Source organism: Tenebrio molitor, chromosome X (genome assembly GCF_963966145.1).
Source record: "Tenebrio molitor chromosome X, icTenMoli1.1, whole genome shotgun sequence".
Classification (NCBI taxonomy): Eukaryota; Metazoa; Arthropoda; class Insecta; order Coleoptera; family Tenebrionidae; genus Tenebrio; species Tenebrio molitor.
This window is the reverse complement of record NC_091055.1, coordinates 2613200-2624797: the sequence shown is the minus strand read 5'-3', so window position 1 is coordinate 2624797 and position 11598 is coordinate 2613200. Positions and strand designations below refer to the sequence as shown.

The 11598-nt window shown below is 34.4% G+C and overlaps 1 protein-coding gene across 2 annotated transcripts; it reads right to left on the bottom strand.

Moving 5' to 3' along the window:
- Positions 1–515: 515 nt before the first annotated feature.
- On the bottom strand, positions 516–2101 carry BORCS6 (BLOC-1 related complex subunit 6). Of its 2 annotated transcripts, none has more exons than XM_069060793.1 (6): positions 1936–2101; positions 1506–1887; positions 1274–1455; positions 1138–1221; positions 1014–1090; positions 516–943 (listed from the first exon to the last, which is right to left on the bottom strand). In XM_069060793.1, exons 1-6 carry the CDS (start codon positions 2011–2013, stop codon positions 898–900), a joined length of 849 nt encoding a protein of 282 aa, XP_068916894.1. In that variant the 5' UTR covers positions 2014–2101; the 3' UTR covers positions 516–897. The 2 variants fall into 2 exon arrangements, with proteins under 2 accessions (XP_068916894.1, XP_068916895.1); XM_069060794.1 differs by having other exon boundaries at positions 1512–1887; positions 1936–2100.
- Between the last annotated feature and the right edge of the window lie 9497 nt (positions 2102–11598).

The window sequence follows — 11598 nt, the reverse complement described above, 5'->3', positions numbered from 1 at the left end:
TGGAACACGGTTTCCACTACCTGACTAATTTATTATAGAATCCGTTATGCAATATCTCACTGCACTTGCAAAAAATCGCAATAACGGAAATGACTGTACCGTAATTATTTTCTCTTCTCTCACAATAAATAATTATGAGATTTACAACCCCGCCTGCCTTGACACCGCACATATTTTATGTATTTTTTTTATGAACGAATGTGAAATTATCTAATGTCACTTAGTCACCACGCTATTAAATAAATCAAAATTATACGTAATAAAAGTACTGGAACAATAACATACAAATTTCAATTCGTTTAAGCTTTGTAACTTTGTAAGCTGTTAGTATTTTATGAAATTGCAATTGTATTAATAGGAGTAGAGGGCAGAAGTGTCCACTTCAGCAGAGATTCAAACCGATACTGTAATAGTTTTTACCATCATACGAACCACAGATGGGTCTTCCTGCTCACTTACCTTTAACTCTCATTTTCCGGTTGTAAATACGCAATACAGATTAATTTTTAGTCACGTCGTGGTAAAATAATTGCTTTTAATAACATAATTTTATTTATAAAAATAGCTAAACATATATGAGAGCTCTGCAATCGCTTAAAATATGTCAAGTATTGCGTGCGCCATGTTTTCATAATCCAAATACAACACTATTAAATAAAATAAATTAAACAATGTACAACAAATTGATAAAATATTAATAACCAACGATACAAGATGGTGCCAACAAAAGAAGCCAAACAGAGAGCTCTCTGTTAAAAAACGAGATCAGTAATAATTGCATTAGGCATCATTTTGTTGGTCACTTGTCAATATTATCGAATTAATTTATTATGTCAGCTGTTAGTTGAGGTATGTGATCACTCACACCCACTTCTGATTCATTTTCAACAAAGAAATTCAGACATAACTTTCAAAAAGATCCACCAACCTTTTAATTTCTTTTCTGGGAATCAAGTTAAGAAAACATTTTGAAATGCTGTTTAAAAAACAGAATTTTATAAATAAAAGGATACATCCTAGTTGCATGAGTCTGAACTGACTTCATAGCCTGGGTAACTTCCTCAGTTTTAGCCATCATGGTGTACATGCTCTAAAAAAAATAATGTATTTATACTTTAAAAACTTCAAGTGTAATACTTTTATATTAGAATCCATGGCATCTGACATTTTTGAAACAGCATTTTTGTAAACATCTACATTATCAGCAGTGATTGATGAAATCTGTAATCAAAAATTTTGAGCTTAAGTGCTTTTAAAACAATGACAGTATTACAGAATGTAAAATTCCACACAAATTTTCTGTTAGATTATCAATAGAAGTGGCCATTTTTTGAGCCTCACATTCTAGATCATTCAACAATCCTGAATCTAACTGACCCACTTGAGGTACCAACAACTGCCTATAAAGGGTGCTAGGAGTGCAACTTCTAGAGCCACCTGGAAGTGGAGGTGTATCTGTAAATAACAAGTAGAAAGAAAACTAACACTTTTACACAACATATCACTTGTACCCCCTTTTTTGGTAACAGGACTAGACAACTTAATTTTATATTCTAGATCTTCAGCTACAAAATGTGTCATGTTCCCCTCTATGTGAACAGTACCCTCTAAATTGAGTGGCCCCAGTGGTTTACAAGATGGAATATTTCTGTCACAACTTAGTGTCACTGGTCTCTGCATTATGTGTTCAGCTAGAGGTAAGGGGTCCATTGTTAGAGAGAGTGGATTTTCATTTTCCGGGCTGACTCCAGACTTGAAAGAAATCTCACTGTATGAAGCTGTCATTTGTTGAGAGATTTCATCATCAACTTCGCCCTCAACGTCATTGTCAAAGTGATTGTCGTCTTGCAGCGGAATTGGAGGCTGTGGAGTGGTTTTTCGAGGTCTCTGTAACCTATTGCTTAACAATTACACATGTTTTTTATTTGAACTTACGGCGGGTAAGGGCGGTGGTAAACTAGGAGGCGGGTCTGACGGAGGAGGCGGAGACGGTGACCCTTCGTCCGAGTCCATTTCTTCAACTAATCAAATATTTTAATAAGTATTGTTGTTTATCGAGTCAGTTACATGGTTTTGACAGTTAGTAATGCTGCAAACCACCGAGCCAACGTGATTAAAAGGTTGCCTGCATCAGAACTACTGACAAAGTTTTAATACGACTTATATGGTATAGATGTCGCCACATTGCCGGAAATTCAGGGGTTTTTTCTTTATATTAAAAAATTATTTATAATATTACATAATTATATTTACATTGCAATTCTCGTTGAAATTAGACCCTCTATTGATTTTTTATTATATTACGAAATTATACATTGGCACACAGAAACTAAAAAAAACCGTAGTAGAGAAAAAGAAAATATGTAATATTGTTTTATTGTTTAAAAAGAAATGCTACTAAAGCAAAATTGCAATAATTGAAATTAGGTTCTTTGGTGTAGCCGAAATTATCTGTGGGGAAATCCTAATCTCACCTAAATTTTATTATTTTTATGTTGTGATTTGGCAAGTCAACATCAATAAAAATGCATTATTATTTGTTAAATTTATCATCATTTATTAATAATAATTTTTAACTTATCCGAAGACTTATGCCAAAAATCGACGACATAAATTTCAGTAATTATATTCTTCACTTAATTCTCACACTGTACAAAATAAATTTGACACTAGATCGATGCATATTGAAAATCAAAAGGGTTTTACTATTAAGTATTATCAGGGAACGAATATTGTGATATTTGAAAGCACATTGAATCTATTAAAAAAAATCCAACTTTGTTTTTAAATTTTGTGAAAATATCTTGTCGGTATAAAGAGAAATCGGAGAAATCATTCCCTGCCATCTACCGATGAGTAGCTGCAAATACCTTGCCAGAAGTATGAAAACTGCAAAACAGTAAGTAACAAAAATATTTTCTATTTAAAATACCAATTTGTGGAATATAACATATTACGTGTTTTGATAGATTATAAAAAAGTAATAAATCAATTATATAATACATAAAATAAGAGTTTTTTTAATTTCACTTCTTAAAAAATGTCACCATCTTTTGCTTTTTCTGAAAACTATTGTAAATTCTAAGTATTATTGTTAAGTTATACCGTATGTTTCGAAAAAATTATTACCAGGAGCGGCTATGATAAACAAAAAAAATGAAAACCTATAGCTAAACTTTATGACAGTTCTCTTGAACGTAGATCAAAAATGGTTTTGGTTTGAAAACGAGTCCCAGATGACCGAATTACCGTTACGGACATACTCGTAGATTATGGTCTATGGTCTAATGGCGTTGTAATTCACAAATTCAAAGTTACATAATGTGAATCTTAGTCTGTGATTATGTGTAGGTAATTGTAATAATGTAAAGCTACGGCACACGTTTTCAAAGCTTCACAGTCGCTCTTGGTGGTACATTTGTAAAATAGTATATTTTAAAAAGGTTACTCGTTTTTTGATTCAGGATATTTCAAGTTTAAAATTTTAATCACTTTCAAAATGGCCAAGTTTATAACTATGTACATACAATGTATTTTATTCTAACATCATCTACAATTTAAACATTACACATTATGCACGGTTGACAGAATTACTTTTTAATACTTTTTGTTTTACATGGTTGCCCGCTTTGAACTAAATTTGACCGCCGTAGTTCCAAGCTAACCAATTTTCTCACTTTTCTCATTTCATTTTTGTAAAAGATCATATTTGACGTTTTTGATATTTGACATCCTTTGACAACGTTCAACGAATAAAATTTCCTCCGAAACACAACTTACACCATACAATTTTCGAAAATTTACACTCGGTAGTCGACGGATATCAATAAACCTGATGAAACTTCCTTAATCTATTAGATTTCACCAATTTACGTAAGTTATTAAAATTTTTCTAAGTAAAACGAAACACGAAAAGTCAGGTTTTGTTCTGAAAGTAGCAAAATACTTAAATGTTAAATCAGTTAAACATGTTTACTTATTGATTTTCTTACATTTATTGACAACTGAGCGAAGATGACACTTTAAAAGTCGCACGATTTTCGCTTTCACTCAAACGTCAGATTTAATAATTGCATGTTAAAAATAGATTAGCTGTTACAAAAGGAAAAAAACGTTGATTTTTGCGAGCTTAATACCGAAACTCGCGAGTACACATATCAATTTTAACAAGCTGGCGGCATGACGTTATCTCAGCAACATTAACTGTTTTAATTATTAATGAAAACATGAAACTGTTTGAACAAGAGAAATATTTATTTATTATGCAGATTAATATTTTTATATAAACACCGAATCTAAATAGAGTGAATGATATGCTAATAAATTTTTACACGAGAAATGTGTTTAAGGAAAAATAATAAAATTAATCAAGTGGAAAAACGGAACTGCTCCAACAGAAAATAAATTCTTTTTAGGTTTTCGCCTAATAGAATAATACACTTTGGATAATCAACTTGCCTTGTTTATATCGAGAAAAACGGCTTTTTATAACCCCCATATTAAGTCCCTGTTCTGTAAATTGCTTTAAGAATGAAACAGTATGTCGTATATGTCACATGATTTCCACTTTATAGCTTTTACAAGATTTGAAGCACCGCACTGGTGGTTCAATGCACTTTTACAAAATTGTTTTAATTTAAATTCTAGCCAATCTCAAAGATACACATTTCAGAAACAATTCCATATTTCCCAATATCTCGGAATGTGCGAGAAACGTGCCACAAGAACACATTGTTAATGCAATAACTAACACACCAGAGACATGCAGACCTGTAGCGCAAACACTCGACTCACTTCTAATCACTGAGATACCTAATGAGATTATCATCATTATCTCTACATATTCCATGCCAAACATATAACGTATTCCCAATACTCCTCGTAACACAACTTCCACAATTAAGCAGACACTTTCTGATTCTACTTTCGAATTTTCTTACACACAGTACTTTCGAAATTTTCATCGAATTTATGACTGCAGGGTAATAGATTGGTGTTAAGCGCGTTATGGAGTTTTGAAGAAGTTCTCAATTTTGGTCCACATCCCATCAAATATATCTGCTGTTTAACATGGATGGCGCCACTATATGCCTCGATCATAAACTTAACTTTAGTCGATCCGGGAATTTTCATTTTATTAGGGGTTTTTTACGAAGGGGCCGCATCCTCCTTCAGCAGAAAACTGGAGAGCCGTCTCTTGGTAAATCTCCCCAAAACACAATTAATTCCTCAACCACAGAAAGAAGATACAAAACTAAACGGGTTCCACTTTGCGCAAAAAAGAAATTGGGAATTATTTTAACGCCGAGTTAAGTAAAGAAGAGACTTGTGGAACAATAATAAAATTCAATTTTCCTCTCCCTAGCTTTTATTTAAGGTTTCTGTAGCTGCGACTCTAATTTCTTTTAGGCGGTCAAATGATAATTAATTTAAAGTGAAATGAAGATGTATCGAGATATTCGAACCACTATCTCTGTGAGTGGTCACACAAATAAAGAAAATCTTTCAAGAGAAGTTATTTCTCCAATTTGAAAATAAAATATTACGACTTTTAATTTAATTAACTTTTTTGTATCACAAACATTTCGTGAAAAGGTGCAATTATTTTCCTCTATCTTTGGATGTGACGCATCTGTTTAATTAGACAATTGTCTTTTTACGCGGGACATTTTTTAAATTGTCTCCGGTTTGCAGAAAGTCTCAGCAGACATATTTGCAAGACCAAAGATGCAATTAGTAAGCAATGAAAGCTTAGAATGTCGGTCTGAGTTTGATGAAGATTTGAAAAATAAAAAATTTGCCGGAGATGAATAGGGAGCGGCGTTTTTGTGCAGTAAAATAACGGATTTCGTTTTTCATAAGAGGAAGACGGTGATTTGAAAAAGGGAAGGGCAAGAGAGCGTGGTAAAGAGGGTCAAGCGGTGCACGGTGAAGGCAAATAATCAAGAAAGTGGCCACATCGATTGATGGTGTCATAAAAGCGAATAACTTTCAGTCGACACTTTTTTCTCTCGGAGATGCATCAGGTGGAGAAATCGTTGATTTCGAAAAAAAAGTTCGGAACTAGAAGCGAGGTGGAAGGAGTTATTTGCGATCCTTGATTTGTTTGCGATTGTGGTGCAGGAGTGTTTCGTGGAATTGCGGAAGGAGCAATGATTGGGTGATAAATTGTGGCAATAATTTGGTGACAATGTAACCCGACGTTGCTTCTGACTATCTCTAGCATATTGCATACGTAATTAGGTCGAAACTAGACCACGAGTCCTAAATCAGACATCAGCGCAGATGCAAATGTTGAATTTATGCTATATTTGAGGTGCTAATCCGTGTAGACACCCACGCCATACGCTGGGCTAAGCTTTCGGTGAATGGATTCGAAGGAAAACCGAGAGGAAAACTGAATTCACTATATATGTTAATTAATTCTGGCGAAGGTAAGAACCGCCTCATTCGTTGTGTGCGTTTTTAAACCCCCATTTATAATAGAAATCCCCAAACTTCCAGCCGAGATTCCTAACCCTTTCAATTTCCCACTCCGCATTTAATCTACCCTTCGCCAAATTCCAAAAACACTACAGCGGCGCGTTCTTTAATTGCCTCGATTATTATAATGAAACGAGCGATTGACGGAACGGGACTCGAATCCTGCCGGACTGCGAAGAGACTCCATTTCCAGCCAAGATGGAGCGCTCGAATCCTGCGAGAAGTGAAGTGTCGTTGAGCAAGTGTAGGTACGGATTACGATCGTAGGACCAAAGTTAATTGCAATTCTGTAGAGGCGCAGGTGTTGTCGACGAACTTCGGTTTGTTTAGGGCGTTGTGATTTAAGTGAGTTAGAGGGCAACGAGTGCACCCTTGCTCCGCCTGACCGTTGCACCTTACCAAAAGCATACTTTACAAACCGCCAGCGTCGATTTCCTGCAAATACCTGCCACAAAAGCGTTCCTGCGATGTCTTCGAAAGCGACAGTATTTGTCACAAAATCGCCAGTGCAAAGGTGTCGAGACATTGACTTCGTTAGTAATTTGGCAATTAAATTGTCATTATAATAAAGATGACCGTTAAGACTGTCGAAAAATATTAATCTAAACTCTGCAGAATTATTTAGTAGTACCCAACAGATTAGATATTATTATTATTACTATTACAGCTAACGAGCAAAGGCTATGTATTGTCTTTTATGTTCTCAAAGTCATTAACATAACTTACAAAGCTGCATCAGGAATGTGTTAGCGTAGCTAATTATTATCTAAGGGACATAAAATTAAACGAATAAAATTCAAATCAGCGAATACAAAAACAAAACACAAAACTGTGACCTATAACGCTTTCGCATCACCGCAAAATCACAAATGTAAGTGTAGCACACTTCATTACTTAATAATTTTAAATACAAAAACTTTTTTTCTATTATGAACTTCGTAGAAAAACCAAAATGTTAAAGATTTCTTTAAAACTAATATTTTAAAGGCGTCCTTACAAATTCTTTTTATATGTCAGAGGAAGACTGAACACGACATAATTTACATAAATACAGGGTGTTATTAAAAGTTGTACAGATATTTTAACCACGAGCTACTGACTTCATGTAGAACTCGGAAAAAATAACTAAAAAATTCTATGTCAAAAAATAAAATGACATTTTTTGAGCTGCAATTTTTTTTAATTGCTTTTACTTTTCTACGTTGTCTTACAACCTCGTAGGTAAAATTTCGGCACATTTTAAAAGTACACCCTGTATACCATATTTTATAAAACGTACACTAATGCGGTATTTTTTTAGCAAAGATATTTTTTCCGCAAATTCTCTTCTTTCTTTTGCTTAACAATAATTTTTAAACTTATTCAGAATTTGATTTTATATAAAATTGTACCAACTGGACATCTGATTTTCGTGAATCTTGATATTCAGATATTAAAAAGTGGATTATGATAAAAAATTGGTTTAATCCGAATATAAGTACAAAGTATCGAGCAGATGTTTGATATCCGCAGCTTTACGATTAAATCACGTGCTTTGGCATCTTATTCAGAAAAAAAAAATCCCATTACAGCGACAAAATTAACATACGGAACGTAGCTTAGGTGTATAGCACGAAATTTAAAACTCCACTGATTTTTTTCCTGCTACATTATGAATGTACATACATCTGAAATGCTCAAACGTGCTTTTGAATTTTTTTTTCCAACTTGTGGATATGGAAGCGTGCGGAGTTAGAGGCTTATGAAAGCATTAGCTTATGTACATGAATGTCTAATACAACACGTTCGGAATAAGCGCTTCGTTATAACAATTAAAATTAACCATTGAAGTCCGCGTGTTGCTCTAGCACTATTAAATATCTAGCGCAATATTTTTAATCCAAATGTGCAACAAACTCTTCTATCCCAGTTGCATCACAGAGGTTGTGTGAAAATGTACGGTTACAACATGCTGATTGTACTGTAATGACGTCACACCCGGGAGACTGTGTTTAACCAAGCTGTATTTGCGGCAGATTATCTAGCTTACAGTTGTGTTAAGACTATCGAGGATTCACTACTGTACCACAAATTTAATATGTAATGCAGCTGATTACTGCTTCTATTTGAAGTTTTATTGTAACTTTCCATCTAAGCTGTCATTTTCAATGGAGAAAATTAAAGCATTGCTACAACTTAAAACATGTTTTCATTAAAATCTTTATTAAAAAAAACAGTCCTATCGAATGAACATAAAAACGAAATCATATATTTTAGTTCAATTGGATATAAAAGATAATGGAATGCTGCTCCCATTAGCGAATTACGTTGTGTGTTATTAATTACAAATTTCCATATCTGATTACCTGTTTCGCAAAGCAAATAAAGCGTGCTATACACCTTAGGGCGAACTGCGGGTGTTATTAAACCTACTTAGTGACGCCACAGTCGTTTTCTAAGAGATTATAATTAAGTGAACTTCCTCTGAAATAATACATTTAGGTGTAACATAACCAAATTTAAGTTATCGCGCCTTTGGCAATTTCCGGATTTGGTAAAGACTTCTAAACACAATATTTGCTATACCTGAACTTTGCATCTACAGTTTACTTCTGAAAAATTTTCACTATTGCGTTTCCGCTTTGTTATTTACTAAAAACAACTTCAGAACAGGTTGACACTGTCAGTGTTCAAGTTAAATTAAAAACGATAAATCTTAATCACGTGCTGAACAAAGTTTGTATCTTTATTAAAAATCAAAAGCAACCGCCTACCAGGAAAAAATATACTTACTATAGATCAAATTTTCATAAGACCTTGAAGTGCTCATTCTTTAAAATAACTCGTGGCTACGCCACTCGTTATTAAATTTGAATTCGTGCTTCAAGACTGGTCTTATGAAACTTGTTTTTTAATATACTATTGTGACACTGTTTTCAACTGAAAACAGTTGCACAAAGTTCAATTTTATAGCATCGTTTCTAGTGATTATTAAATATGGGGTTGGTATGGATAATAAATGTCAGTGTTAAAAGTGATGTCATCTTAATCTGAATCCGTGTTGTAGAATCAAAATAACTATTAAGGGGGTAGATTGTTAATTGTTATTGTAACAAAATTTGGGAGACAATTTGAAATTTAATTTTCAATAAAATGACTTTGCTTCATCAATACCAACCCAATGCCATTAAAATAAAAGTCACTAGATAGGTAATTATTTTATACAGGGTGTTTTCGAAGTTGAGGCGTTCCTTGTAATATGAGGTATTATATATTATTCTTAACAATTTTAGCCTAAATCTTCTTAGTAAAATGTTTGTATTAACGGAGATAATTGATTGTATATTCTTATTGTCTTATAAATTTTTTATTTTTATTGTTTTATAAAATTTTGAGTCCGGCTCTGTCTATTTCTCCGCTATACTAGATTAAAAAGTGACGTGGCCCAGGATGATGTCTTTCCGGAAATCGCTCTGCGTACTCTCTGGATGCCGCAGCTGCATTCTGATAACATTGCCCATACATTAGCAACATATCTGTGAGCTTATTATTTTCGTAATGATAAAGCCATTCCGACTAATTAGATGAGAACTCTGACAGTATTTTTGATTAACGTCCATGCTCATTTGATTTTTTTTTGTCAATTGTAATTTCTAACAAATCAGTGCAAATTTGGGCAGGACCGGTTTCAAAAATTTCAAATAATTAACTTGTTGTATCTTCATTGCCGTACATATTTTACGAAGGTGATTTTGGCCTAAAACTCTTTAGAACAACGCATACTATCACATGTTAAAAGGAACGCTTCAACTTCGAGAACACCCTGTATTTAAAAAAAATTAAATTAATGAGGCCGAAATAGAAAAAATAGCATTTTACACTCGTTTCACAAGACATGTTGTCGGAGTCGTTCCTTTCACTCTCCACCTCCTTCTACCTCTTATTTTTTGATCGTTAACATCTTTAACATTTTCTGTTGCTGTGCTTTTCTTCATCAATTTATTTATCAAGCAGTTTTTGCAGAATTAGTAAATGTGTTCTTTTCAGCTTTCATCTGAGGCAGATTTTATTCCGAAAGTGTGCTGCACGTGACAGAAAATGCTTCGATTTGAAAGGATTTAAAGCTTTTACAAAGTCGAGTTTCTCTTCGCCAATATACATTACTTGCCAGAGTTTTTGATTTTATTTTCAGTTTTCTTTCACTTGACAAACTTAAACCGAGAGGGACAAGTTCTTTTCAAGCACGAACAATCAACCTTACTTGGTTAAACAAGTATGGCGTAAGTTTAGATCTACATTTTTAAACACGAATCAGCTCTCTTCGAGTCGAAAATCAGTAAAGACAGTTTTGGACTTTTCGTTTAAATAGTTAATTAAACGGGTGCTTTATTAAACATTGGTTGAAAGATTCTTGGTAGAATTTTAATTTTAAAGGTTCACTCCGGTAATTGAATAATCAAGTAGGTTTTACGCTTAAAAATGAACTCCTGAACTTCGTACTTGTACACTTTTGTAAAGTGGCCTGGAAATAACTTTCGAAGGAAGGATTTTGACGTAATGATTTGGTTTTAGTTGTGCTTGTCGATTTTTCTATTTTGAAGGAACCAAGAATACCGCAAGCACCACGGTGGTACTGCTGGTATCAATTTGGGGTGTTCTCTTGGAAGTGGTGTATTGTTATCCGAAATGTCGATTATCCGATTCGTGATTTGGATAAGTAGAGATGTTTGTGGTGTTTGAAATGTTGCCAAGTTCGGAAAGCATCTGGGGTACTTGTTGAAAAGAAGTTTGTCGGTGGTTTGGTCGGATGTTAATTATATTTGAGCTTTCGGCTTTGGGAAGTCCGGCTGATGGAAAAGTTGACTTGGCGCTAATTGGGAGGGTATCGCGTGTCGTAAGAAATCGAGGTGGAGTCGGCGTGTCTGGAGGTGGCGATGAATCAATCTCCTTGCGGAAGTGGAGCTCTTAGCCGGTGCCCTCGTCGGAATCGGAGTCCTGGATGCAGGAGCAGCGTCCGAGCGGCGCTGAGCGTGGACGGCCGCCGGCGTCGCGGCTCTAGTTCCTCCATCTCTATGACAACGGGCCTCCACGCAGGTGCCAGCCAACCGCTATATATCCAATCCTCCAAAGAGGGAA